Here is a 25,805-nt window from a genome sequence, read left to right as displayed (position 1 = left end):
GATCTACAGAATTTTTTGTATTTTATTGTTCTTTATGGTTATCTATGCCATGATTGTTCTCCTGATCTCTTTGTATTACATGTACAAACATTGATGTAATATATTAATCTGTATTAAGTTGAAAACTAATAAAAAGATTGAAAAAGGAAAAAAAAATGTGAGGCTAGACATTTATGCTTCCAAAAACAGAAAGACAGATGATTATTATTTGAATGGTAGTAAATTAGGAAAGGGAGCGGTAAAGCAAGACTTGGATGTCCTTGTACAGGAGTCACTGAAAGTAAGTGTTCAGGTGCAGCAAGCAGTTAGGAAGGTAAATAATTTGTTGGTCTTCATTGTAAGAGGATTGTACAGGACCAAGCCATACAGGGCCTCGGTAAGATCCCTTCTGGAGTTTTGTGTACAGTTTTGGAGTCCTTATCTGAGGAAGAATGCTCTTGCCATGGAAACAGAGTAATGAAGTTTTATGAGATTGTGATGGCAAGGCTGACATATAAGGCGAGGTTTGGTCGATTAGGCTGAATTTCACTGGAGTTTAGAAAACTGAAAAGGAATCTCATAGAAAACTAGAAAAATTTATCAGGACAAGAGAGACTAAATGCAAGGAGGATGTTCCCAATGACTGAGGAGACCAGAATCAAGGATTACAGCCTCAGGATGGAAGTCATGCCATTTGGAACCAAGATTAGGAAAATGGGGTTGAAAAAAAATCAGCCATGATTGAATGGCACATCAGACTCAATGGGCTGAATGGCCTAATTCTTCTCCTATATCTTATGGCCTTCTTGTGGTCTTAAATCACTTCACTCAGAATGGAATTCTCTACCACAGGAGCAGTGGAGGTCACGTCATTAAATATATTCAAGGAGGGAGATATATTTCTTAACAGTATAATGAAGTGAATGATTAATTATAAACATATTGAATGTTGGAGCAGGCTCAAAGAACAAAATGGCCTACTCCTGCTCCTATTTTCTGTTTCTCTGTTTGTGCATTCTAACTTGTCAAATTTAGGCCAAGACCCAATATTGATTAGGACTCAGGTGTAAGTGTTCCAACACCAGTGTCTCTTCCTGTAACTTATTTGCCCTGCTGTTGGTCCATGTGCCACATTTCCCCATTTTCCATCTTTTTGCGATAAAATTGCATTGAAAGATGTCATAGTCCAATTGCAACTGGAAAAATGAAAGTAGAATTCCCCAGTTCATATCTTTTCCCAAATCTGTTAATATTCAATAGATTTCACTTGAGGCCCATGACCAGTTAGTGCTGAGCAAACATTCAGAAAGCTGCACTCTGTGACTGAACACAGTGTCTCCACTGATAAACCAATGCATAACCTTGAGAACTTCTCTCAGGACAGTTGACTGCACTCCTGCTTTTTTTTCTCTCTCATAAAAGTTATTCATTGTATCCAACTGATTTGCATTTTATGTGCACTATGTAGGTATATACCAATTCCAGGTTTTCTGGATTTACAGTATTGTGAGCAAATGATCACAGCACTTTATCTTGAACAATATATTCTGTATTTTAATGATCTATTAGTAATCCGTATTTCGTTTAAGTTGATATTCTACTTTAATTTGGATATGCCACTTATGGTTAGCTGGTAGAACTCCCATTGGGGAAGTACTCTATGCTGGCACATGAAGGTGTTCACACTGCAGAGTTAACATACCAGTGCTGCAGATCTCCCAACAACCATTTACAGTATATTGATGAAAAAATCTAGGGTCTGTGCCCATTTTAGGTCTTTGATGAATTTTTGCATTTGTTTCATTAAGAGGAACGTAGTTGCATGGATTTTTAGTGGCTCCAGTTTGGAGCTATGTGAAAGCTTTAGTTTAAAGAAATTTGCTTCTTTTGGAATAAAGCTTTACTGTTAGGTTAACAAGTATAAAATATAGTTAAGCAATGGCAGTGGTCTTGAATCACAGACATAGCATAAATTCATAAAAACATTAGCATGCACATTATCACCCTACCTCCAAAAATGGATGAGTTTGGGTCAGGTGAGTGAAATATTAGCTACTGTATATGACTCCTAACCTCTGACACACTTCCACTTGGATTGGCTGGGGTCTTTGGAATGCGGTGGCAATCAACATGTTCCTTAGAAATGGGGTGGCAATTTAAATATTATAGCATTCTGTGTGCCTTATGCTGATCCACTAATTTAAATTTAACCTTTTCTGACTAAGTTTTCTGAGCATTACAAATTTAATGGAAAAACTCCTGAATGCAGGTGGGCAAGTGCCTTTCCATTTATTTGTTGAATCTACGTTACTCACACCCCTGCTGTTTGATGATCTGCCCCAATCCAGGCATTAATATGCACTTGACTATTCCAGTCTCTTAACATTACTCCAACTGATCTCCCCATGAGGCCTCTAATCTCCTCCACGGCCTACCAAGACTTCTGTTTCTCTCTGATATCAATCTTTCCAATCTTCTCCCTTGGATTTCCAATCCCTCACCCCTTGATCCCTCTCTGGGTTACTTCTCAGACGTGGCCTAGTGCCAAGGAGTAGCATGCTTTACAGCCAATCAGTTCTCAATTTACATGGCTGTGGCCAAAATAGCTGAGAAAAGAAGTGTTGATTATGTCCTGCCATTAAATTGAGTCAAGCTTCAGCAAAACCCAGTTTTGGTTTCACAATGACAAAGCAGCCCAATTACTCTCGCCCTGCCTCTGTTACTATCCAGCTTTTTGTATCCTCATTCCATTATTCTGCCCAGTATTCCTCCCACAGGCAATAACTCAGAGTTATGATTTAATTACCTCTTCCAAAATGCAAAACATTAGGAATAATAAGGAAATCACCTATAGGATCCACTCCCACCTCCTTATCCCATCCTTAAGTTTTCCTGTCTAAGCCTCTGAAACACTATGATGGCTGCAAATTCCATCTGCCACCATTCTGCCCAACTTTCCAGCTGATCAATGTCCCTCTGTATCCTTAGGCAACTATCCTCACTATCTACAATTCTACCAATCTTCCTGTCATCAGCAAACTTAGTTATCAGACCACAAACATTTTCAACCAAATTATTTATACATATGACAAACAACAAAGGTCTCAGCACAAATCCTTGCAGTACATTTCTGGTTACAGAATTCCAGTCTGAAAAATAACTCTCCACCATCACCTTCTGTTTCCTTTTAATTAAACTGATATTTATGATTAAACAACTTCCATACTCAAACTTATTTGACAAGCCATGGGCCTTCCCAATGTGACATTATCAAAAGCTCATTATCATCTCAGATGCCAAATCTGTTTCCCAAAGCTATGTTAAGGAATCTCTGGAGAAAAATCATTGTGTTCCACTGCAGTGCACAGGCAACATTAAGATATTTAACTTTGTTAAAACATTTGTTTGATATTTATTACAAAGTACAATTTGATCTATTTACATATATACACCTATGAGTTCAAATGCCGGTTTGATTTTTAGCTACAAATGCTTTAAGATTTTATCTATTTAGAATGTACGTCTATAAAGCACAAGCACCTTGAAACTATGACCTTCATTCCAGCTGTGCAGAATGAAAGAGACAGAATAAGTACAAGGAGGTCAAGCTACGAGGACAGCAGTTTGCCTTCAATCAATGCGCTCATACAAGCAGAAGTTCTTTCTCGACAGGTACAGTAGTATTAACTCATCCTACTATGTTTTTAACAAATAAGTTATTGCACAGAATAAATGATGGATGGTACATCTGAACAAAGCTTTTATTTGCTAAATAGTTAATACTTGAGGCCTGGTTTGTCATTGCTGTTCCTTTGCTTCCATAATTTGGATCATAAGGATATTTTTTAATCAAATAAAGGCAACACTTTAATGGAACAATAATTTAAGTGATTATTTTCACTTAATTTGAAGGAGTGATATAATACAGAAAAAACAATTGTTATTGATTCTTGTCAAATCCAGTGGTAATTGGGTTTAGATGCAGTTGTTAAATATCTAAAAGTAATCTGTTGTGCTATTTTGTTTTCTTTGTACAGATGATATCCTTTTAATTTTTTCCTTTTTACATAAACATCTATGTTCACATGTATTGTTTTTCATTGGATAATAGCAAGTCAACATGAAATCACTTGAGTTTAGTCCTTTTACATTATTGCTAAAACTTACGTGTCTAGAAATTCATTTATATAACACTGTTTCTCACCATTGTGAAATTGGAAATTAATTTTCAGAGCACCTGGGGGAAATTAGACTAAATTGTAGTAAGCATTGATGGGCACACTTGGAAGGCTGGACTTTATTATCATGGCATTGTAATTCCTCTTGCATCCCACTGCATTACATTGATCCTCCACCACTTGCCACCAGCGTCCTAGGCCCTGATCTTTCTGTTGGATACCAGCCACCCTTTGACCTTGATCCTTCCATCGAGCAGTACCCAGGCGCCGGTTATTATCCTTTTGGCAGGACCCACCCATTCCTCCAGCCCCTGCCATTTAACCTGCTCACCACTCAAGCCCAGGGCCCCCATCGTAGCTTTGACCTAAACTCCATCTAATCCCAGCCCGACCCAAGACCCCACAAAGCACAATTTGTTCAACTGAAAAGTAAACTGCCTTTAAGCTGAGTCCATGGACCAGTGCACTGAAATTTGATGGAAGCAATCATTAGCACAATGCCCACCAGGTTACAGAATTCCTTCAATGAATTGTTTTTAATCTATCTTCATGTTGCATCCCTTTCTAAATGTTTCAGTTTCATTTTATATTGCTCTCTTTTCTCTGTTTGTTTTTCTATTTTAAATTTTCCAAGTCTGAACTGAATCTCCAGATTGTAGTTTATGATTTGTTTTCCTGTGGCTACAGTTTTGATTAAGGCCACAGTAAATCATTGTTCTGAAATATAAATTGAGGAAAAGAAACAATGCTTTAGAAACTTGTGTCATGGTATTATAGCAAGCACCTATATCCAGCTACTATGGATTATCTATCTTTTGTGCTTTAGCCAATACAAAGACAGCTGAATACAAGTTTCCCAAATACTCATCAAGAAAATCTTCACATACCTGAACCAAAAGTTGTTTGATGTTTAGTTCTAGCATGAATGGTGGGTTCTGTGGCAGGATTCATTCACCAATTAACACATAACAAGCATCATTATATTTTAATTTTATTATAACCTCTATCCCCAAATCTGATCTAAATCATCCACTTTTTATTTAGACAAAGGTTAATACTTGAATTGCAGTTCTCATCGACATACATTGGCTATGCCTTGTGACTGGAGTTACTGACCAAATAAGCAGCATATTTTTATTACCATAAAAATGTACACGCTTAACCAGCTGGAAAGTGACCACAAATAAAAAGCAAAATCTCATTGTTTCTATTAAAAGAGTAACAATGAATATAGATTGACAATCTTAGTAGATCCATCATAATAAATTACCTTCCACTACTTTAGATTACCCAAGTCAGTCATATGGATAATTAATACTTTGATTTCCTGAGACCACAGATATGTGATTCATTTTAAGACCTTTTGCATGTGATATTAACTTCAAATAACTGCTTGCTTAGTCACTAGGTTATCTTCTAAAAATGAAGATTTGCCTGAGTAGTTTATATGCTCCAAATAGATAACTTGTTGCAGAACTCATGCAATTGAAAACTTTAAAAAAAAATTAAAAGGCCTGACCTTTCAGTGTCAGATGTTGTTATCTCTAATTGTGCAACAAGGTTTTTAATTTGTTGGGTTTAATGCACTAATCTGTTTTATCTTACATCAACAACAATATTATAAATGTAAAAGCTTCTCTGAAATAACTAAACGATATAATCAGAGTGATTCAGTGTACTAATTACCAGAAGAAAATGACTGGCCTGATACCTTTGCTCATGCTGTATACCTGCCACTATAATTCATAGTAGCTCTTCATTTTCCAAGTGAATATTTCATAAAGCAAGACAGCATGTTGTCCTGCCCTGTTATTACAATATATTGCATATTGTATAACATTTAGAGGAATGGAAGTTTCCCTTGAGTGCAAACAAAAGATCTAGCACTCCCTTTTTGCCAGATTGATATGAACAAAACATTTATGAACTCATCGGAAGAGCAGTTTCATTTGACAGTCAAAACTTGCAGTGATAGGTTGACAACTGAATTTTTGGTATTCTACACTGATTTGAATTGGTGCACTTTAAAATGATACTATTGCTATCAGCTTGTTTTTGATCAGCTGTCTTTTGATCTGGATTGAACAAATATTTATTGTCATTTCTTGAGCTGTTCAATATAGGTTCCATTTCAATATCTCGGTGGTGTTCTAAGCACCCATATTTCAGTAGATATATACTTGTGCCACCATTTTTCATATTCCTAAAGACCTATGATTGGAGGTCAAACTGCATTTAGAGATGTGATTCTATTCCTCTCATAAATGACCTTCTTTGTGATTGGAGTCCTTAATCACTGGCTTCAGAGGATCACTGAATCGGGACCTTCCAAGGAGCCTTAATAATCTGAACTGTTTTCTTCCACAATAATGAGCAATTAATTTCCTTTGCAACCACATTCAAACAACCTGAAGTAAGACATCAACAGATGTTGCTTGAGAATATCAATAAGGTAGCCAGAAAATTTTCGTATGAAATAACACAAATTAATTACATTGCACAAAGGTAATTTGTTTATTTGAAGGGAAATGAATGAATTGAGTTTCAGAATGTTAAATAACCATTTGCTTTCTCTGATGTTGTTCCAGATCTCCTCTCCTGTTTCAGTTATAAACAGTGACATCAGATCTAAAAAGATTGCAGTGATAAGTGACGTTTGTGAGTCCATGAAACAGCAACTTTTGGTCCTGGTGGAGTGGGCCAAATACATCCCAGCTTTCTGTGAGCTAGCACTGGATGATCAGGTTTGAAACACTTATTTTAGTACCATTGTATGTAAAATTATTATTAATTCTTAAAGAAGTGTCATAGCTGGTGGAATGGATATCTGCAGCACTGTGCAAACCTAACTTTCATCACCCAAAGAGTTGGGGCAACATCAGTATATCACTTAAAACTCAAACCTAGTTCTAGCTAGTTCTAGCTAGGTGAGCTGATTGCAGTACAATTTGCCTAAAACGCTAGAAATTGCTTTTCTGCAACCAATGCAGTATTGAACTGATAGACAAAGTGTTCTGAAGCGAAGTTATGTCTCAGATTTAGTACTTTGCTCGGTTTACTTCGGTACATAATTATGTGAAAAACAGAAATTATATGTATTTATAATCCCTAATTAAATGCAAAAGTGCAATGTGGGAGGAAAAATCTAAGCATTTTTAAAAAAGTTAAAAAACCAGCACCTAGAAATTCTTCAATATGAATCCATGCATTAAAGTAATGGTCTGCTGGTGACCCACACCAGTTGGCTGTGAGGCCTGAGGGCTACAATATTCTACTGGGTGGAATATTTGGCATGTGATGCAACTATCAGTTCCCAATTTCACGTGCATTCACACACAAACACCACAGTACTTTTTGCCACCATGATCTCCCTTTATGGCAAGAGGACAAAGATCAGGAGGGTATATCAAGAAGAAGATTGTGGGAGACAAGATGATCCTGGAGAATGCAGAGACCTGGGAAGAGCATTGAATGGAGGAGCAGGTATTGGGAGGAGATTTGAAAGGCCCAATGAAAAAAAGGATGGTTGGGGGAGAAAACCAGAATTCCAAGCAGACTTTTGAGGAAATTTAGTAAGTGAGGAGGAGATGGAAGGGAGGTCAAGGCAAAGTTCAAGAGATGATGGAGGGTCAAAGAAGAATGTCGTACCATTGAGAAGGTCGGTGAAGGGTATGCTGGGAGAGATCTGGGAGACCATGGAGAACATCAGAAAAAAGTGGAGCCGAATTGTAGGGGGATGCAGACATAGAGAGGACATACCTTAAGAAAGCATGGCTAATCATGTGAGATTATTAACAACTGGACTACCCAGTGGTGGTCAAAGAGAGGGTCTCTCTAAATAATGCTGAACTCTGGTTACCACATGCTTCTGCTGTTAAGGTTTATGTCATGTATTTGTGATTTTAAAAAATGTGCCAGTAACATGCCCAGCATCCTTCATGTGTATGCATGTTATATGCATGAAAGACTGAACTGGAATTTATGGAAGCATGCTTTACATGCACAAGGTGCTTGATTATGTTTAGCTATCAGATTTGAAGTAAAATTCTGTTGTGCAGTGCATGAAAACATTCTGTTACACAGTACAGTTTTCAGCCCCTGAATTTTTGGGGTATCTTATGGATGTGAAAATGATGATGCATTACATGGAATAACCAAATAAAGGGAAGGAATAATATCCCTGCTGAACAGATAAAAATGATTAGTTTATCGAACCCTGGAACCCAGTGGTGAAAATCCATGGTACTCGCAGGTCACATGCATGATGGGAAGTGTGTTGGCATCCTCTTCCTGCAGTCTGAACACATTGCACCATACCTTTGCTTCCGAGATGTACCCAAAGAGGTATGTGTGCCTCCAAGACAATGCAGAATAGGTAAATCCCTGAAGTATGTGCAGCGTGGTAGTGGCACCAAAGGAACTAGAAAAAAAACAAAATTAAAGGGCATGTATTTTTCAGAACCACGATACACCCAGCTTCCTTCCAAAGAAAACTTCTGAAAATTCATCACCGTAAAATTCATTGCCTGTCACAATTAGAATGTTGTTTTGAACATCACCAGACGTTCTCATATTTGAATATAATGGATGTAAAAAAAACTTGAAAGTTATGATAAAGTTACAATGTACATCTGATGTTTATTAATTGTGAGATGCAGTAAATTAGAGCTGACATAGTCTGATGGGCAACAAATTCAATCCTCTCTTTCCTTCCCCTCCAATGGTGCTGAGTTGCAAATTCATTCACATTTTTGTAAGGAAATGCCAATGGCATCCTGAGATACTTTCTCACACTTGGAAGGAGTAGCACTGATAAAGGCCTGGAAAGCGAAGGTTCCCTAGGAGCTTTCTCGACCAGGAAATAGCGTGTGCAATGTGGAACAAGCTGAACATGGACGAAATAACCAAAAAGAAGATTTAGAATAACTAAAATGCAGCTTCAGGTAATACTAAATCTGTCAACTGCACTGTTAACATAAAACTAACCACAGAAGCAAAACTAGTCCCATTGACATTCTTCTTTGGAGTTAATGTTTAAACATTTTGTTGTTGTACACAACATTTTTACCAGTTTGACATTACATTTTATACATTTGTGAGAAACATCAACACTGGAAAAACAAAGTATTAAGTCACTTATTGTTAAGTGTATGATTTGTTGAATACCTCAGCATTTCTATTCTGAAGGACCACCTAATGCTCATTCCATGAAATTTATGTTATTAGTTCCAAAGGAGCACTTGATGGATAGTCTAGTGTCAATTTCAGCAATAAGCTCCTATACTTTCTGTCCCACGCATCAGAAATACTTTGTCTTAAGTCATTTCATAATATTGTCTATATTTACATTTTTTTAAATTTGTGTTATTAGTGCTCATATCTACAACAAACAAAAATACACTTAAAAGGATCATGGTCTCCCCTGTTACTTTGGTAACATGGACACAACAATGAACAGACAAAGATAAAATTTTGTTAATCCTACCTAACATCTTTGGTCAATACGTAATGCCTATAAGTCACGTCAATTTGTCTGGCCTTAACCCTCACACATTGTGCTTACCAAGAAATGCATTTTCAGCTCACTTCAAGAGAAGAATTTGAATTACTGGATGGAAAAAAGCAATTCTATACAAAAACTTTGAATAGATAAGATCAAAGAATAAATGTAATCATGTCAGGCGCACTTGAATGTACAGCGTGCATTATGCACAGTTTCAAAATGGGGTTAGATTACTGTATCATGAAAGGAGCACATTAAAACAGGTGGTGAAAGGAACTTGCAAAATGAAAAGGCACGCTGTGTGAACACAATGATTTTGTCACTGCATAAGCATATTCCTGTACGTTCAGAAGGCAGTCTGGAGAACCATTGAAAATGCAGTTCAATCTCAGTCAGTCTTTCGATGGAAGGAACATTAGTATGGAGCACAAATTGGAACAGATAAGCTGCAACTGATGTGCTGTTTGTTTCCCAAGAATCAACAGAGTGGAATTTCAGCACAGGCTGTTCTAAGTGTAATTCCTGTTTCTAATTTGTGCACTTTTAACAGCAAGTTCAAGTGTGTGGATCTCATGTTAGTGCATTAGAGAAAATGGTTTAAAAAAATCTGTGAATCCATTCCATGCCACCACGCTATTTTTTCTTTGGAACAGATCTTGTTTGCAGCATACTTTTCCATGATAGAAATACCAAATGAGGGTTAACCCATCAGGTTGAGCCTGCTCTGATATTTAATTGGATCATAACAGTATCTCCATTTAATTCCATTTACCTGCCATTGCATCTTATTCCTTGATAAACCAAAGAAGTAAAAAGTATCAATATCAGCCTTGAAAATCTCAATTAACCCCATCAGCCTTCACAGAAAAGGTTTTGATTTCCTCAGCTATTTGTGTGAGGAAGTGTTTTATGATCTCATAAATCGGCTAGCTCTCATTTTAGGTTGCCTGGTTATTGGGTGGACTAAAAACTATTAAAGAACTGAAAATGAAATTAATTCTTGATTATGTGTGCATTAAAGCAGACCAATGAGATGTTAAGTTGCAAGGTTCTCTGATTTTTATAATAATCAGCAAGCTGTGAGCTGAGAAAATGTGACCAATATTAATCATGGATTGATTTACTTGAGTAGGTTGCTTTGTTACGAGCTCATGCTGGGGAACACTTATTGCTTGGAGCTGCAAAACGTTCCATGATGTACAAAGATGTTCTGCTCCTAGGTAAGATAATTATTTTTAATTTACTTTCTTGCAAGATTCATTTGTGAAATAAGAAGTCTGTTTAAAACATTTTAGAAATATCCTTATCATTTGTGCTGTTTCCTTTCATCTTTAAAGGAAATGACTACATCATACCACGCAATTGCCCAGAGCTGGAAATAAGCCGTGTAGCAACTAGAATTCTAGATGAACTAGTTCAGACATTTCAGGAGATCCAGATAGATGACAATGAATATGCTTGCTTAAAAGCCATTGTTTTCTTTGATCCAGGTAGGTTACAGACACATGCAACATTAAGATCTGTTTCATAGATTGACAATAACAGAACACTTGAGAACTTTGCATATATAATTGATATTTGCATAGGTTATTCATTTAATTTCAGAAACTTAAGAGAGTGACAGCTGAATGATCTCCAGGATAACCATATAGTCTTGAAAGCATTCCTCCCTTAGAGCTTTCTCTATATGTATTGTGTCATTCAGTGATTGTTTCCTTGTAGGTCTTTTGTCAATGTGATAGGAGGCCACTTATGCATAATGACATTTACACTGAAGCATTAATGATCAATGTACTGTCATAAAATAATAATTCATAGCTGATAATTGAAAAGTAAGACAGTAAATGTTATTTGTATGGAATATCAAGTATAAGATAAGAAAGTTATTTCTATGAACTTGTTAATTCCCCTTAACTAAGTCCATAAAACAGAATCTTTTTTGAAGATTTTAATAAAGGTCAAACTGATCATGAGTGTTACCAAAATTGTAGATAAAATTGTACCCCTAAATTCATATTTAGATGTTTATGAAGTTTGGCATGATATATACAAGAAAGGAGGAGATCAAAACTACCTGAAGGACTTTCTTCATACATTTCTATTTACGAGATGTTCACAGCCCAAATTTGTCCCTTCGAATTCCCAAAGTTCTAGTGGCCTCTGACTATAGGATCACCAACATTCAGAATGTCTGTTCTTAGTCTGCTACCTGCTGCCTCCGTTTCACTAACCTTGTAATTGGGGTGTCAAAGACCAACTGCAGCCTAGGACCACCAGGTCAGAAATCTTGGGATTTCAGCTGAGCCTTTTTTTTTTAACCCTGGAAGTGATACAGCACGGTACTCTCTGAGATCACCTGCCAGTTTTCAGGCCATAATCTGTCATATTTTTAAAATTAATCATTGAGCACTCTTTCTGATGTGGGTTGCTGCCATTGGTGCTGAGGGACACATGAAAGAATATCCAGGACAATAATGGCATAAATCCAGCACTAAGATGATGGGCCAGATGTGAAGTTTATGTGGCCCCTCAGCTCAATATGACTGAGCTCTGCCTGTGAATTCAAGACTGAGGCCAGTGGCAGAACATGACGTCAGAAGTGCCGGGCAGTTATAGTTTGCAGACTAACAAATAAAAGTTTAATATTTACAACATGAGTGTAGAAACATGAATGCCAAGCTCTGTGCATTAAATAACTATACACATCATTGTAAAAGGAGGATCTTTGCATCATTGTTAACTTTTCACAGGATGTTGAAGCTGGCACTTCCAAAGAAATAGTTGATCAGTCATCTGCTACGTAATGTAACGTTTTAATGGCCAGTTTTTAAGCCCAAAGTACTATGTGAAAGTAATCCAAACGGTCCTGATGCAGGGTTTTGACCCGAAGCACCAATTCCTTTCCTCCCATAGATGCTGCTTGACCTGCTAAGGTCTTCCGGCAGATTGTTCATTAGTCCAAACAAATAATACATTTAAAACAACATTAAAGCTCTAAAACTAGCATGCTGTCTTTCAATCTGGACATCCACCATTCCCCGCTGAATGTGTAGGCAGAAAAATATTGCTCTCAAGTATATTGCATGAACATGGGTCAACAAGTTCTCCAAATTCTACTTAATCCTTACTAAATGAAACTTTCTCATTAGCTTAGGAAATCTGTCTGGTGAATAACTGAACCATATACAATGCAAAGGTTACAGATTCCTTCCATAGTCTTTCTGGGTTAGCTGATCTCAGCTGGAGGGGAGTAGGGCACTATAACTTTTCTCAGTTAGATTCCATTCCTGATCGTTATCCAAGTGACTTCTGCTGGAGTAGGCTCATGTGATTTCAGGACTGATTCAGATTTGGATTTATGCTTACCTGCATTTATATAACCTGCTGGCATACACTGCCGTGGTTCATATTAATTAATGAACACATGTTTAAGGTAGTAATTAGCAAATGTTGCCTATTCAAGCATGGTGTCAATTCTTGAGAAGCAAGTGGAAAACTTGGAAGAAGAGAAGTCAAAATTTTGCTGTCTTCGTTCTATTGGCAAAAAGTTGGTGAACAAATGGAATCAAACCAAGATTTAGGTTGGAAGTTTCCCAAGAGTTACTCTTACACTAGCACACTGACTTTGTCAAGGTGCAGCACAAACCCTATTAATGCATGTAAGCTAGCCATGTCACAACTAACAGAGCAGTTCCAAGGAAATTCTCAGCCAATTCTTAATGTTTTCTTTAAAGGTTCTGTACTTAAGTTAGAATTTATGCCTTTAATTGATTGTGGTACTTGTCTGTGATCCAAATCCATCAATTTGCTACAGATTTGAGACCTTGATGGGAAAACTATGGTAGGGGAGATTAAGTTTTGCTGCAAACTTATTTTTTAATGTTTGAAGCAATTCTTTAGATGTCAACATCCATTGTTAGCCCGCATTGATGTAATTAATCTAGCATTGTTTCTGTAGTCCTGGCCACGTGCAGTCTGCAAAATGCAGAAGCAACAGACCCTGTGCTGGTCCAGTTACCTTAAATAAAATGTTTAATATGGTTTAACTGTTTACAAGTCAGATGATTTCTCCTTTTTATCAGTAGATTACCAGCAGGGAAATACAGTGGGATAACGCAGCTTTGAAATGATGAACTAATTTCTATCCACAGATGCTAAGGGCCTCAGTAACCCTGCCAAAATCAAGCGCATGCGGTTCCAAGTACAAGTCAGTTTGGAGGACTATATTAATGACAGACAATATGACTCTCGTGGTCGATTTGGAGAGCTGCTGCTATTGCTACCCACACTACAGAGCATCACCTGGCAAATGATAGAGCAAATCCAGTTTGTCAAACTCTTTGGGATGGCTAAAATTGACAACTTGCTTCAAGAAATGCTTCTAGGAGGTGAGAAACAATTTTAAATAAAATATATCATTAGGTTAGTCCCAATGCAATGGATTATAAAACTCAAGTTAAAGCAAAGGATAATATTTAAATTAATATCCTATTTAAAAGAATGCTTTATCCAGAGCTGTTTACTACCATGGTCTCTCTTTTAGCTGAAAATAATGTCTTCAGTTCAGCATTTAATACAATCAGAGAACCCATGGGTTGTTTTCACTCATTTCCAGAGATAATTCACCATCATATTGACAGCCCCAGAATTAACAGTCTTTATACTGATTTTTCTGCACTTTTAATAGTTCTGTCAAACTGCTGTTGATAATCTAAATGATTTTTGGAAGTTTAGCTTCTTGACCTTTTTTCTAGATTATCAGGCATTCTTTGTTCTTCAGGTACTGCGAACGAGACACCACATACACACCACTCACTACATCCTCACCTGGTCCAGGAACACCTGGCAAGTAATGTAATAGTGGCCAGTACAATGCCTGCTCCAGTACACAATGGGCAGATCTGTGAGTATTAACCAATGTCATCCAAGAGCTGTTGGTAACACTACGGCTTTTCCTTTCATAATTCAAACTTTGATTACTTGTTTTAACGTCATTTTTTTTCTACTTTTAATTGTGATAAGACACTTCCAGATACAAAAGGTAAATAGTCAACTTGTGCCGATGTCTCTGCTGATATTGTTATGCAAGCAGCAACCACAGTATGCTCTCGAGCATCTAGATTGATCAGATTTGTATTTCTTCTCATTAATTAGATATCAACCATTCTCTGCCTTACATTTCTAACAAACAGAATCAGAATCAGGTTTATTTTCACTGACTTGTACGTCGTGAAATTTGTTGTTTTGCGGCAGCAGTACAGTACAAAGATATAAAATTATTTTAATTTACAAAATGAATAAATAGTGCATAAAAAGGAATAACGAAGATCATGGACCGATCAGGGGAAGAAGCTGTTCCTAAATCGTTGAGTGTGGGTCTTCAGGCTCCTGTACCTCCTCCCTGATGGTAGTAACGAGAAGAGAGCATGTCCAGGATAGTGTGGGTCCTTATGATGGATGCCACCTTCTTGAGGCACCGCCTCTCGAAGATATCCTCGATGGGAAGGAATTCAGACTGTAATTGCCACTATAACCTGATCTGTGGTTTGGTTAAGGATTTAGTCCCCAGAAAGGACAACTCTCCCCATGCTGCCCAAGTAAAAGGTTGACAGAGGACTAATTTCCAGCCCTTAAATCACATTCACAGTGGAAGGGCAGGAGGAATATATCAATGGGGTCATTAATTTTTAGCCACAATGTCTTTAGCTAGGTTAATACTACTGCATTCATATTATTTACTTTGACTCAAAAATGTATTTGTTTTAAGTACATCTTACATTACCAGCTTTTCCTTTGAAAATTTAACAACCATTTTTGGTTTTTTTTATATCTGTCACAGCTACACCTGAAACTCCTTTACCATCTCCTCCTGGAGGTTCTGCATCAGAGCCATACAAATTAGTAGCAGGCTCTGTACCACCAGTATCAAAACCACCAGCATCCATTCCAAAACAAGAGGTAATTTAACATCTCATCTGCACAAACGGGAAGCATCTGAAGGCAAAATTAATAAATAACTAACTATATAGATCTTCTACATCAAGAGGACTGCATGATGAGGTTATTTTAATGAGAACGATGTTCCATTTTTACTTGGCGATGCAAATGAATCCAAAGTTAAGCACAGAGTAAAGTTAAGATAAATGTTTAACTGTCACATAAATATTGTACTCTGTGCATTCAAGAGTCTGCTGTGGAAACATTAGTTCAATTCATTTAATTATTTAGGATTCTCTAAGTGAAACGACAGACTTCTTGCATCTTAAGGGTGGATTTTAGAGTCAGAGAGTCATAGAATCATATGGCATGGAAACAGGCCCTACTGCCTAACTGGTCTTTGCTGACCAATATTCCCATCTAAGCTAGTTCCATTTGTCCATGTTTAGCCCATATCCCTCTAAACCTTTCCTATCTTATTTTGTCTTGTGTATCTGTCCAAGTATCTTTTAACTATGGTTTTAACTATATTTTAACTACGTACGCCCAAGGTACAACACAGTAAAGGGCCTATTATGGAATTTAAACTGGCAGAGAATTCAGACCAAGTTCGTAATGCTCCTGTCATATCATAACTTACCCGGAACAGTTCAGGATAAGTGTTCATTGAAGGCAGGCAGGGGATTCATATTCAAAGATCACAGTATGACATTTCATCAGCAGCCCAATACCAATTTAACTCAAATTTTAAGAGGTGTGACAGCAAAGCCTGGTTGGGCAGTAAAGTAGCCTAGATGGGATAGGTTTCTAAGTTGAATCCCTTCTCCTACACTTCCTCCGATTCCTTTCCAATCCAATTCAGTGTCTGTACCTTCATTCAACACTAACCCTATCAGGAATTATTTCCCCAGAGCCCCCTCTTTTGGTCTCATCTGCCAGCGCATTCATCACTTCCACTGGTCTTGGACATAGCCCAGTCCTGAAATATTTTATAAAGTGCTGGGTTGTTAAAATGCTTAACCTGCTGTCTGGGCACCCCTCCACTCTGACCCAATCCTTGTATTACATCCCCTCCACTCCATACATTGCCCAAGCTAAAATCAACCCTTTACTTTTACCATTGAACTTTATTGTACGAATTCAAGTTGTAGTAATGTATGTATTAATCAAAATACAAAGCAACTGCAGATGCCAGGAATCTGAAATAAAAACAAAAAAATGTCTGAAATGTTCAGCAGGCTAAGCAGCACCTGTGGAGAGAGAAACAGAGTTAATATTCCAAATTGATGACTTTATAGCAGGAAATGGAAAAATCAGAAACAAATATGTTTTATGTTGCAGAAAAGGGAGAGGGGTGGAGAGAACACTGAAAATGTCTGTGTTAGGGTGGAGAGAAAGAAATGCTGAACGTCAAGAGTGGTGGTGACGCTGGGTGAGAGGATGGTGAATCACCAGTGATCAGTCTGGAGGAGATGTGAAAGAACAGAGAGGGGACGGTACAAAATAATCCTGAAATTCGGCAACACAAATCATTACAGTTGCTGGAAATCTGAAATGAGAGAATGTTTCTATTATATCTCCTCCATACAGATGAACTGCATTTAATAGGCTATGATTAACAGGTTGTAAAATGTCTTTGTTTTCTAAGTTTTCCTAGTTCTGATGAAAGTCATCAACTTGAAATGGTCACTATCTTTCTCTCTCACAGATGCTAACTGACCTGCTAAATATTTTCAGCAATTTCTGTTTTCATTATGCAAATAGTTTTATTTCCTGACACACTTAAGGAATCAGATATGATCAGGCAGTACAACAAGATGTAAACTAGATTTTGACATGAACTCAGGATGAATTTGCAAGGTTTTGGCTCTGAATATTGCTTATCATCTTCAGTGGAGAACCAACTCACCTCTCTCTCTCTGTACGTTTATTGTCTAATATTTATGATTTTATAATATTTTGGGTTATTCCATAATTTCATTTCTTTTGTTCCTTCCTTCATTTATTTAGTGTATATACCTGTGCTATATTTTTAGATTCCCCTTTAGACCATTTCAGTCAAATTTCAGTAGATGTACATATCAGAAAATAGATTTCATGAAAATTATTTAATGGACATAAAATATTTGAAGAAGAATCTTTTATTGCTGAAGTTACAGTAGTGATAATAATCCTATCAAAAAGGTTTAAAGAAAACTACAGTTTTTTTAAAATCAATAAATGGCACATTTCCATACAAGAATGTATACAATATGTGTACCTTGCAGGCTATATTGGAGTCTCACATCCCTTTTTCTACCAGCTGTACTTAACTGAACTACAAGATAAGTACTAACAGTTTGCCTTGCCTTCAAACACTTGCTTCTTCCACATAATAATCGCAGAGGATTTATAACCGAATGATAAAGGGATCACACAGGAACCAAATATTAAAGTGTATTACTGGACAATCATTCAATGCCTCCAATATTACAACAGCAATTATTCTTCAAAAGTACTTTTAGAGTGTGGTGTAATTTGGAATGTCCTGCCTTTGTGAAAAGTCCTTTATAATTCCAAGTTTTTTTTTCCTTTTTTATGTTGTTTTGGGGGAATTTTTGTCAAGGCACTTCCCTCACCTCCTGTTGTTACGGCAGAGAATCATAGAAATTCCAGATAATGTACAATTAACTTACAGGCTCAATAATTGTTCCAAAATCTACTTCAAAGCTCAAGCAAGTTTTCTATAGATACAAATGTTTGCTGCAGTACAAACTAATAATAAGGGGATTTTATGCAACAATGATATGGAGGCATACATGTATTTCCAGGCAATGACAAATGCAAGCTTTTTTAAAAAGCCCATAAGTATATCTTTGGAAAGTATGGGAAGCCTTGTCATTTTGTAACACATACTTCAAGTTTATCACTTGAATCCACGCGAGTTCATTTTTGTAACTTTGTGAGACTGACTTGTGTGTCTGGGAACGTCTGTCTCCACCAACATGATTTCAAATACTATAAAAGCCATTAAATTCAGGGTGCACTACCTCAGAAATATTTCACTTAAAAAAGACACCTCTGCTAATTCATATTAAGCAGATTTTCTCCTTTCTCTGTCCTACAATTTTTAAATGAGAATTGTTTATTTCTATCTATTAATAATGAGCCAATGATATTGTGTTCATATTTTAATTTCAGTTTGTAGGGATATATCATTTAAAGTATATTCTATCTTTAATAGAGGTATAAAATGTGAAAATTCACACGTTCTTTGCTTTATCAGATGCCAGAGTTATAAATCCAAATATTTTTATTTTAGTGATTAAAAGCCAGGCAGCAAAGGTTATTTTTGATATGATTATTACAGCCAGATTATGCTGTGAATTCCTTCATCTATAAACAGAATTTCTGTGTTCTAGCATATTTATTAAAATCCATTTTTATATCAAAGTGATTTGTTTTATCCTTGTATAAAGAAGTCCCAAATTCACACAAAACAACTCACCCAATATAATGTGTCCTTCATTCCTCTGGGATAATTTTTGGCCTTTTTTAATAAACTGAAGACTTAACTGAGTAAGAAAATCCTCACTGGATTGTAAAGAGCATGCTAAGATACACAGTTTATGACATAATAATGAATAGAGCATTTAAAGCATTTTCCTTGATCCATCATGTTGCGACACATTGATTCCTGCAACATTTAGAGATCCGTTTCTCAGAAATCCATGAAGTGATTTCAAAAGTTTTTCAAGTAATCTTACGACAATGCATACTTGCCATTGATGATCCAGTGTCGATTCAACACAGTATAAAAAATATTATTTCAACCTTGTAATAGTTGGACAATCTGATGGTTAATGGGATTTTATCATAGGAGGTGGCATTAGCACATTGCGCCAACTCTTTTTTTAAAAAAAAATGGATTGCGGGACTGATTGAGTGTACGGAAGCTAGGATCTAGGGCAAATTCGCACACTTAAAATCAATTAGATACACTGACCCTAAAAATCAACAATAATGTCAGAAGTCTGAATTTTTATTCTAAACCCACAGCAAAGAAACCATATAGCTGCTAGGTGCCTTCTGTCTTGACAATCAATAGGTGTGCTCTGCTCCAACAGTACCAATATTCCAAACCAGCACCACGTGTTGATATTCAGACCGGCTGACTGTGCCATGATGTGCCACTCAACAATACCTTGAGAAACTTTTTAACTCAGTGCACTTTGATATTCTGAGAAGAGATGGACTCCCACTGAAGACTTTTATCAAATGAAGAAAAAGGCAGGATTCATGCTGAGGTTAGCATTTAAATCAAAACTATCCAATCAGATATCATAATTCTTTACATATTTTCTGCCAACTTAAGTTATCTCAGGATTTCTCAATTTTCAAAATCTTTCTGAAGTGCAACATCTTGCCCCAGCTTCAGTAAAATTAATGCTTGAATATGTGAATCTATTTACAAGATGCAACGATTTTGTTTTTTGATGTGTTTTTATTTTGTATTTGAGTTGGATAGAAATGTTTCTTTTCAACATCTCTGATGCAAATATGATGCATTTATTACAAATCACAATTCTGTTATCAAGGGTTGATATCCCAACAAGTTTAGTGACATTCATTTTGACCTTTACTTGTTTCCAATACATATGCCTGTAGTAAACCACTAACAGACTTGTCACTACAAATTTTGCACTTCCTATTTTTGAACTATTTCAGTACTTTCAGCAACTGGGTGTTTTTCTCATGGTCATAACTGCCAGAGGCTCAAAAATGTTTAAAAGAAAATAGTTTTTCATTTACCTGTGGTCAGATAACATTTATTTGTATATAACAAATAAAACCAATATTGCTAATTACTTTATTCTAATATGGGAGTAATTTTTCTTGTAACTATGACATTATTATCATAAATAATGTTGATGATTGATGACAATTAAGACAATTAATGATAGTTCTTTAACATAACTATACTTCATACAATTTTTTGTCCTTGCAATTTTAACTTTGCAAGGTATTCCTTTATTGGTGCATCCTTGCAAATGAAAATGTTGCTGTAAGTCTCTGAATACTGCCTCATTGCTGAATACTGTAATTATTAATGTATTGTTGCCATTCTTTTAATCCATGTAAAAACTGAAATAATAAATAAGATATTTTCTATGTTTTTAATTGTTTCTTGACTACTTGTATCATTTTCCCTTAAAGACAGTGGTTAGCAATTGCACTAAATGTAGAAAATGCTGATGATGCACAGCAAGTCAATCACCATGCACAAAGAAAGAAGATGAACTAACTTATCGGGTTCAGAGCCCTTCCTCCTGAACTTTCTTTGAATTTCAGTTTTAATTATTTTATTGTAAGTGTTTCACAATATCTGGATTTGTGTAACTGTGAAAGAAGGAATTGTTATAATGATCCCTTCCTGCAAAGTTCTGTAATATTCTTACAATAGAAAAATTTGGAGCTGCAATACCATTAGTAATTTTCACAATCAGTGCAAGTTCCTCACTGAAAGTCATGATTAGGCAATTACAAAGTGCTTAAAAGCACTTTTCTAACAAAATTTCTTGTGGATTAGACAGCCAAGAAATTTAAATGCATAAATAATTAAGTAATCTGTAATCTAAAACTGGTATCAATGCTGTTCAATAACTAATTGGGAAGGAATCTACCATCCCTTTTCAGTCTGCTATACGTCTGTATGTTGCTACACAACATACCTCTCACTCTACCACTTTCATCAAGCCAGGGGATCAACCCTGGTTCAAAGGGAAGTTTAGTAATGCATAAAAACAGAAAATGCTGGAAACACTTGGTTAGCAATGGCATCTGTGGAAAGAGAGAGTTAACTTTTCAGGTCAAAAACCCATCAAAAAAGTCTTCAGCTGCCTTACTCCATTCTTAATCCACCTTAAAAAAAAATTGACCTCCAAAAAATTGGCTCTTCTGGCTCCTCATTTCTGTGTATAATGCAATGTACTATTCGGTTTCATTGAAAACTAAAGTGTAAAGGAAAATCAAACCTTGAGTTTGAGTTGCACCATTTTTCTTCTGTTCCTCTCATGCATCAGTTGACTTAATACATGAAGGAACCTGAACATGTGGGACATTTTAGTACAAGGTTTGTATGCCAAGCATGATCAATTATCAAACTGCTGATTCTACCCTGCACAATGATTTTAGCATTGTTGCCATTTGAATAACAGATCCATAACTTCAGATCAGACCTGCATGGACCCCAGGTGGTGCCATGACAATGCACTGAAATATGCCTTGATAAATTTCAGGTCCATTGTCTTCACCTGAATTTCTTTGGCAGCTCATGACCTGGAAAGTGGAGTTCATTTAAAAGTTTTGAACAAGTGGTGTGCAGCGCCAGAGCACTTAATCAGTCATGTGCAATCACTCTCCCCACTGTGAAACTCTTTGCCCTCCCCACCCACCCCACTTCTACTTGTCAATCCTGCTCCCACCCAACCAGCTGATCCTCTTTCCCTCCACCCCCAAAATTAGGAAACAGCTGACCCAACTGATTTCCTCTGAGTTTGGCTCTCTGAGATGGTGAGAGATCTTGAGGAAAGGCACTTGTGTAAGTTTGGTGCATGTGATGTAGTGTTCTATCACATATATTGCTTTGGATTTCCTGCTGGGGAAGTGAGGACCCAACCTTGTAAAATTGCACGTGGTACTTTGAAGTGCCTTTTTATTTGGGTTACAATTTCTGTACTCTAATGTTTTGTTTAACAACATGGAATAGGTCAATAATGGCATTCAATAAAAATGTACCTTTTCCAAAGCCAAACTACACAATAGCTTACAAATAATAAAACAGCATTGCCCAATAGGTTATACTAAATCATGAGCCTAATATTTACCAGAAAACTATTTTTCCGGTTTCCTGAAAGCTGTATGGTAAGCAAACTGTTGCACCGACTTCACGAAGAAACTTGGGTGCAGATTTTTATCCACGTGGTGTGGGTAATAATCTGGCAGAGTGGATCACCGTCCTTTATTGAACCTGTGTACAGGTACTCCCCAGCTTACAGCAGGGTTCCGTTCCTGAGAACTATTTGTAATCTGAACAGTTTGCTAATCAACATGCAGCCATGGAACGAGTTCCACACGGCAAAAGATGCCTGCAGAGGTGGGTTGTCCCTTCGGAATAGATAGTCTTGAGAAGCATTTAATCCCATTTTTCCATTCTTAATAATAAAGCTGATATTAACAAATTTAGCCCTAGCCCAAACCCAACTCAGGCTAATAATAATATTCTTTTAAAAGATGTTATTATGGACAAGGTTTTAAATTCTATTGACGGTTTGACAAGAGACACTGCTGCAGGCCCAGGCAGCAGGTCTCTAAGAAGAATTTGCAAAATGGACATCAACATGTTAACTACATGCATTCTCCTTGGGTTTGATGTGGTAAAGTTCCAGCTGGTGTCTAGAATACTGCCGAGAAGCAGCAGGCAAATCCATCCCGCTGGTCTCCCAAATGCTCACTCGTATGTACAGGCTGTACATAAGGAGGACCTGTAATTATAATCCCACTTAAGCAAATTTGTTTAAAATGGGAAGATCTTAAAAACATTGGAAATCCACTCTGCCAGGTCATTGATTAGGTAGTAAAGACAAATTTCTAACCCATGCATTTGAAAATTCCTCCACTGGAAAAGCATAAGACAAATCCAGATGGGAGGATTGTTATAGAACATTCCAGCACAGTACAGGCCCTTCACCTCACAATGTTGTGCCGACATTTTATCCTGCTCTAATATCTATCTAACCCTTCCCTCCCACATAGCCCTCCATTTCTCTATCATTCGTGTGTCTATCTAAGAGTCTCTTAAATGTCCCTAATGTATCTGCCCCACAACCTCTGCAATTATTTGCCAGATTATTGCAGTCATGGTGACTATGGGGTGAACTGTCTGAGCCTATTTAATGATGAGGTCAATAAATTGAATGCTGGTAAATTTTCAGCATAATCTCATAGAGTCATAGAAATCCCACAAGTGTTATGTAAAACTGAATCCCAGTGAAGACAAGAGTTGTCTCCACCTCATGATCACTGGCAAATGAGAATAAAATATATTTAGTCCACTTTGAATAAACATCCTCAGTGAATTTGCATGTTGAACAGTGCACAGAAAAACATGAGATAGTACAAATATTTCCAGCTCCAGTCTGGAAGGAGCTGAATGTATAAAGGTTCCACACTCACATTGACTGCTTGTGGCATTACAGTCCTTAGCTTGCTCTGGGGTTGCACTTGAGCTGCAGCACGTGGCAAATTTCAATGAGCACATTCTTGCTGAGGCACAGGCCTCACACATTGCTCCCTGCTGAATGTCAGGTAGGAAAATTGCTCTCTAAGCATCCTTAGCAGATATGGCTTCCTGCACCAGACCATCTCCCTTCCTCCTCTTCTTCATCTATTAACTGCTCCTCTCCTCATTCTCCTGGTTATCCCGTTCCTAGGGGACAGTAATGCATCCATGACTAGAAGCAACTAGGTATGTTGCACAATAATGTACATATAGATCAATCGTTTACTAATGTTCACATATGGGACTTTCAGATGAAGAACAGCCATTTAGATGGAATATGGAAGCTTGGAGGACTTAATTATGGCTCAAGTTACAACTTTAAATGGAGTAAATGACAAAGAAAAGCCTTTTAGAATGGCAATAAAAATTAATTACATACTGTGGGCATTTTAATTTGCATCTACAATTTGAAGCTAGGTCTATAAGACCAATTCTTTCAGCATGTTTTTACTTTGCTCCTTAAAATATCTTACTACTTATTGGCATATGACCAGGCTATGCTTTGAAATATCCTACCCTGATAACTTATGTAGTCATCTTATCTTTAGAACTTGCAGAAAAAGGCAATGACCCAGCTGACGTGCTTACACAGCGTATCTGTTGTAATAAATGCCACATAAGCAGGGTTGATGGAGTCTCTGTTTATGACATAATTAGCCAATTAAGTTTATTTTTTCACAACAGTGCCAGTAAATCTGGCTATCCAGAATACCTGAAAAGAGGTATTAGTTCATCTTACGGTTTATATTCATTTACTTAATATCAAATTTGGCAGATTCTTATTAGAATCAGTTTCAACATAAGTTCTATACAGTGAAAGCCCAGCACTATGACTATAAATTTCAACAAACGGTAAAATCCATTGCAATGCTAACATGTCCATCAGTCACCAGTTAAAATAAATGATTAACTTGCAGAAGAAACATTTTTCATGTTGATTTTCTTTCCATTATGAAAAAAAATGAGAGCTGATTTATTTTTGCATGATTCTACTTTGTCCTCTTTTATGAATTTGGTAGAATGAACTAGACTGGTATAAATGGCCTAATAGAGTATTGAAATGATAGTTCATTAGTCCTGATTTTGTAGGGTAATACCAGCAGTTCATCGTGGAACTTGCTGGCCCTATTCATCAGCTTTATCCTGACTACACTCCAATGTTGGAACCTTTGAATACAGTGCCAGAGCACAGTCTTGCACATCCATGGCATTTGGTTTAGGGAAGGTACCCAAATCCCTGACCCGGGAACAGTACCTCCATTCATCTGAGTGGCAGGGAATAGCACTGATGGACAAAGCTAAAGAATAGGTAATTTTATTGCATATAGCTAAAGGTTTTTTTTAGTTAACCTTGCATGTTCTTGTGATTTGAAGTATTTCTATAATGTTTTTTAATCCTATTTAAACAGGATGTGGTTTACCTGGCTGCAAAATGCTTGGCAGTTTTGTGGACAGGAGTTGTTCAGCATGTATCCCATGTGATGGCATTTCTATACACAAGGCTCCACCACCAAGCAGGGCCTTGCTGATGAGGACTGGGATGCCTTTGGTCAGCGAGATGATCCCAGTATATCTACTTAGTTCCACACTGAGAGTAGGTGGCTTACTGCTGGTGGAAATTCTAGGCCATTATATAAAAACATAACAACAATAGTGCTGAATAGTAGTGTAAAGGACAAAGTTAGAACTAAGAAAAGGATTCTGCTGAGAGAGTTTGAGCATTCAGGAACTAAATTAAAAAGCGGAATCACAAAGGTAATAATCTTTGGATTATTACCTGAACTACAAACAAATTGGCACAGGGTTAATTGGATCAAGGATTTGTATGTGTTGCTGACAGATTGATGTGGGTGAAGTGGATTTCAATTCATGAAGGTCCAGCATCAGT

At 36.9% G+C, this 25,805-nt stretch overlaps 1 protein-coding gene across 5 annotated transcripts in view; it reads left to right on the top strand.

Annotated features, from left to right (window-relative positions):
- hnf4a (hepatocyte nuclear factor 4, alpha) overlaps positions 1-20,716 on the top strand; it is a 148,882-nt gene extending 128,166 nt beyond the window's left edge. For 4 of the 5 annotated variants that reach the window (XM_052031092.1, XM_052031094.1, XM_052031093.1 and 1 more), the window contains exons 4-11: positions 3,545-3,651; positions 6,746-6,901; positions 10,793-10,880; positions 10,998-11,150; positions 13,812-14,048; positions 14,441-14,563; positions 15,500-15,618; positions 19,704-20,716. In XM_052031092.1, the coding sequence (XP_051887052.1) occupies positions 3,545-3,651; positions 6,746-6,901; positions 10,793-10,880; positions 10,998-11,150; positions 13,812-14,048; positions 14,441-14,563; positions 15,500-15,618; positions 19,704-19,751 (1,031 nt within the window). In that variant the 3' untranslated portion in view covers positions 19,752-20,716. Of the gene's footprint in view, positions 1-3,544; positions 3,652-6,745; positions 6,902-10,792; positions 10,881-10,997; positions 11,151-13,811; positions 14,049-14,440; positions 14,564-15,499; positions 15,619-17,864 lie in introns of all 5 variants that reach the window. The other variant, XM_052031091.1, reaches the window with a different exon arrangement.
- Positions 20,717-25,805: the final 5,089 nt, after the last annotated feature.

Source organism: Pristis pectinata, chromosome 16 (assembly GCF_009764475.1).
Source record: "Pristis pectinata isolate sPriPec2 chromosome 16, sPriPec2.1.pri, whole genome shotgun sequence".
Taxonomy (NCBI): domain Eukaryota; kingdom Metazoa; phylum Chordata; class Chondrichthyes; order Rhinopristiformes; family Pristidae; genus Pristis; species Pristis pectinata.
This window is presented reverse-complemented; position numbering and strand designations above follow the sequence as displayed.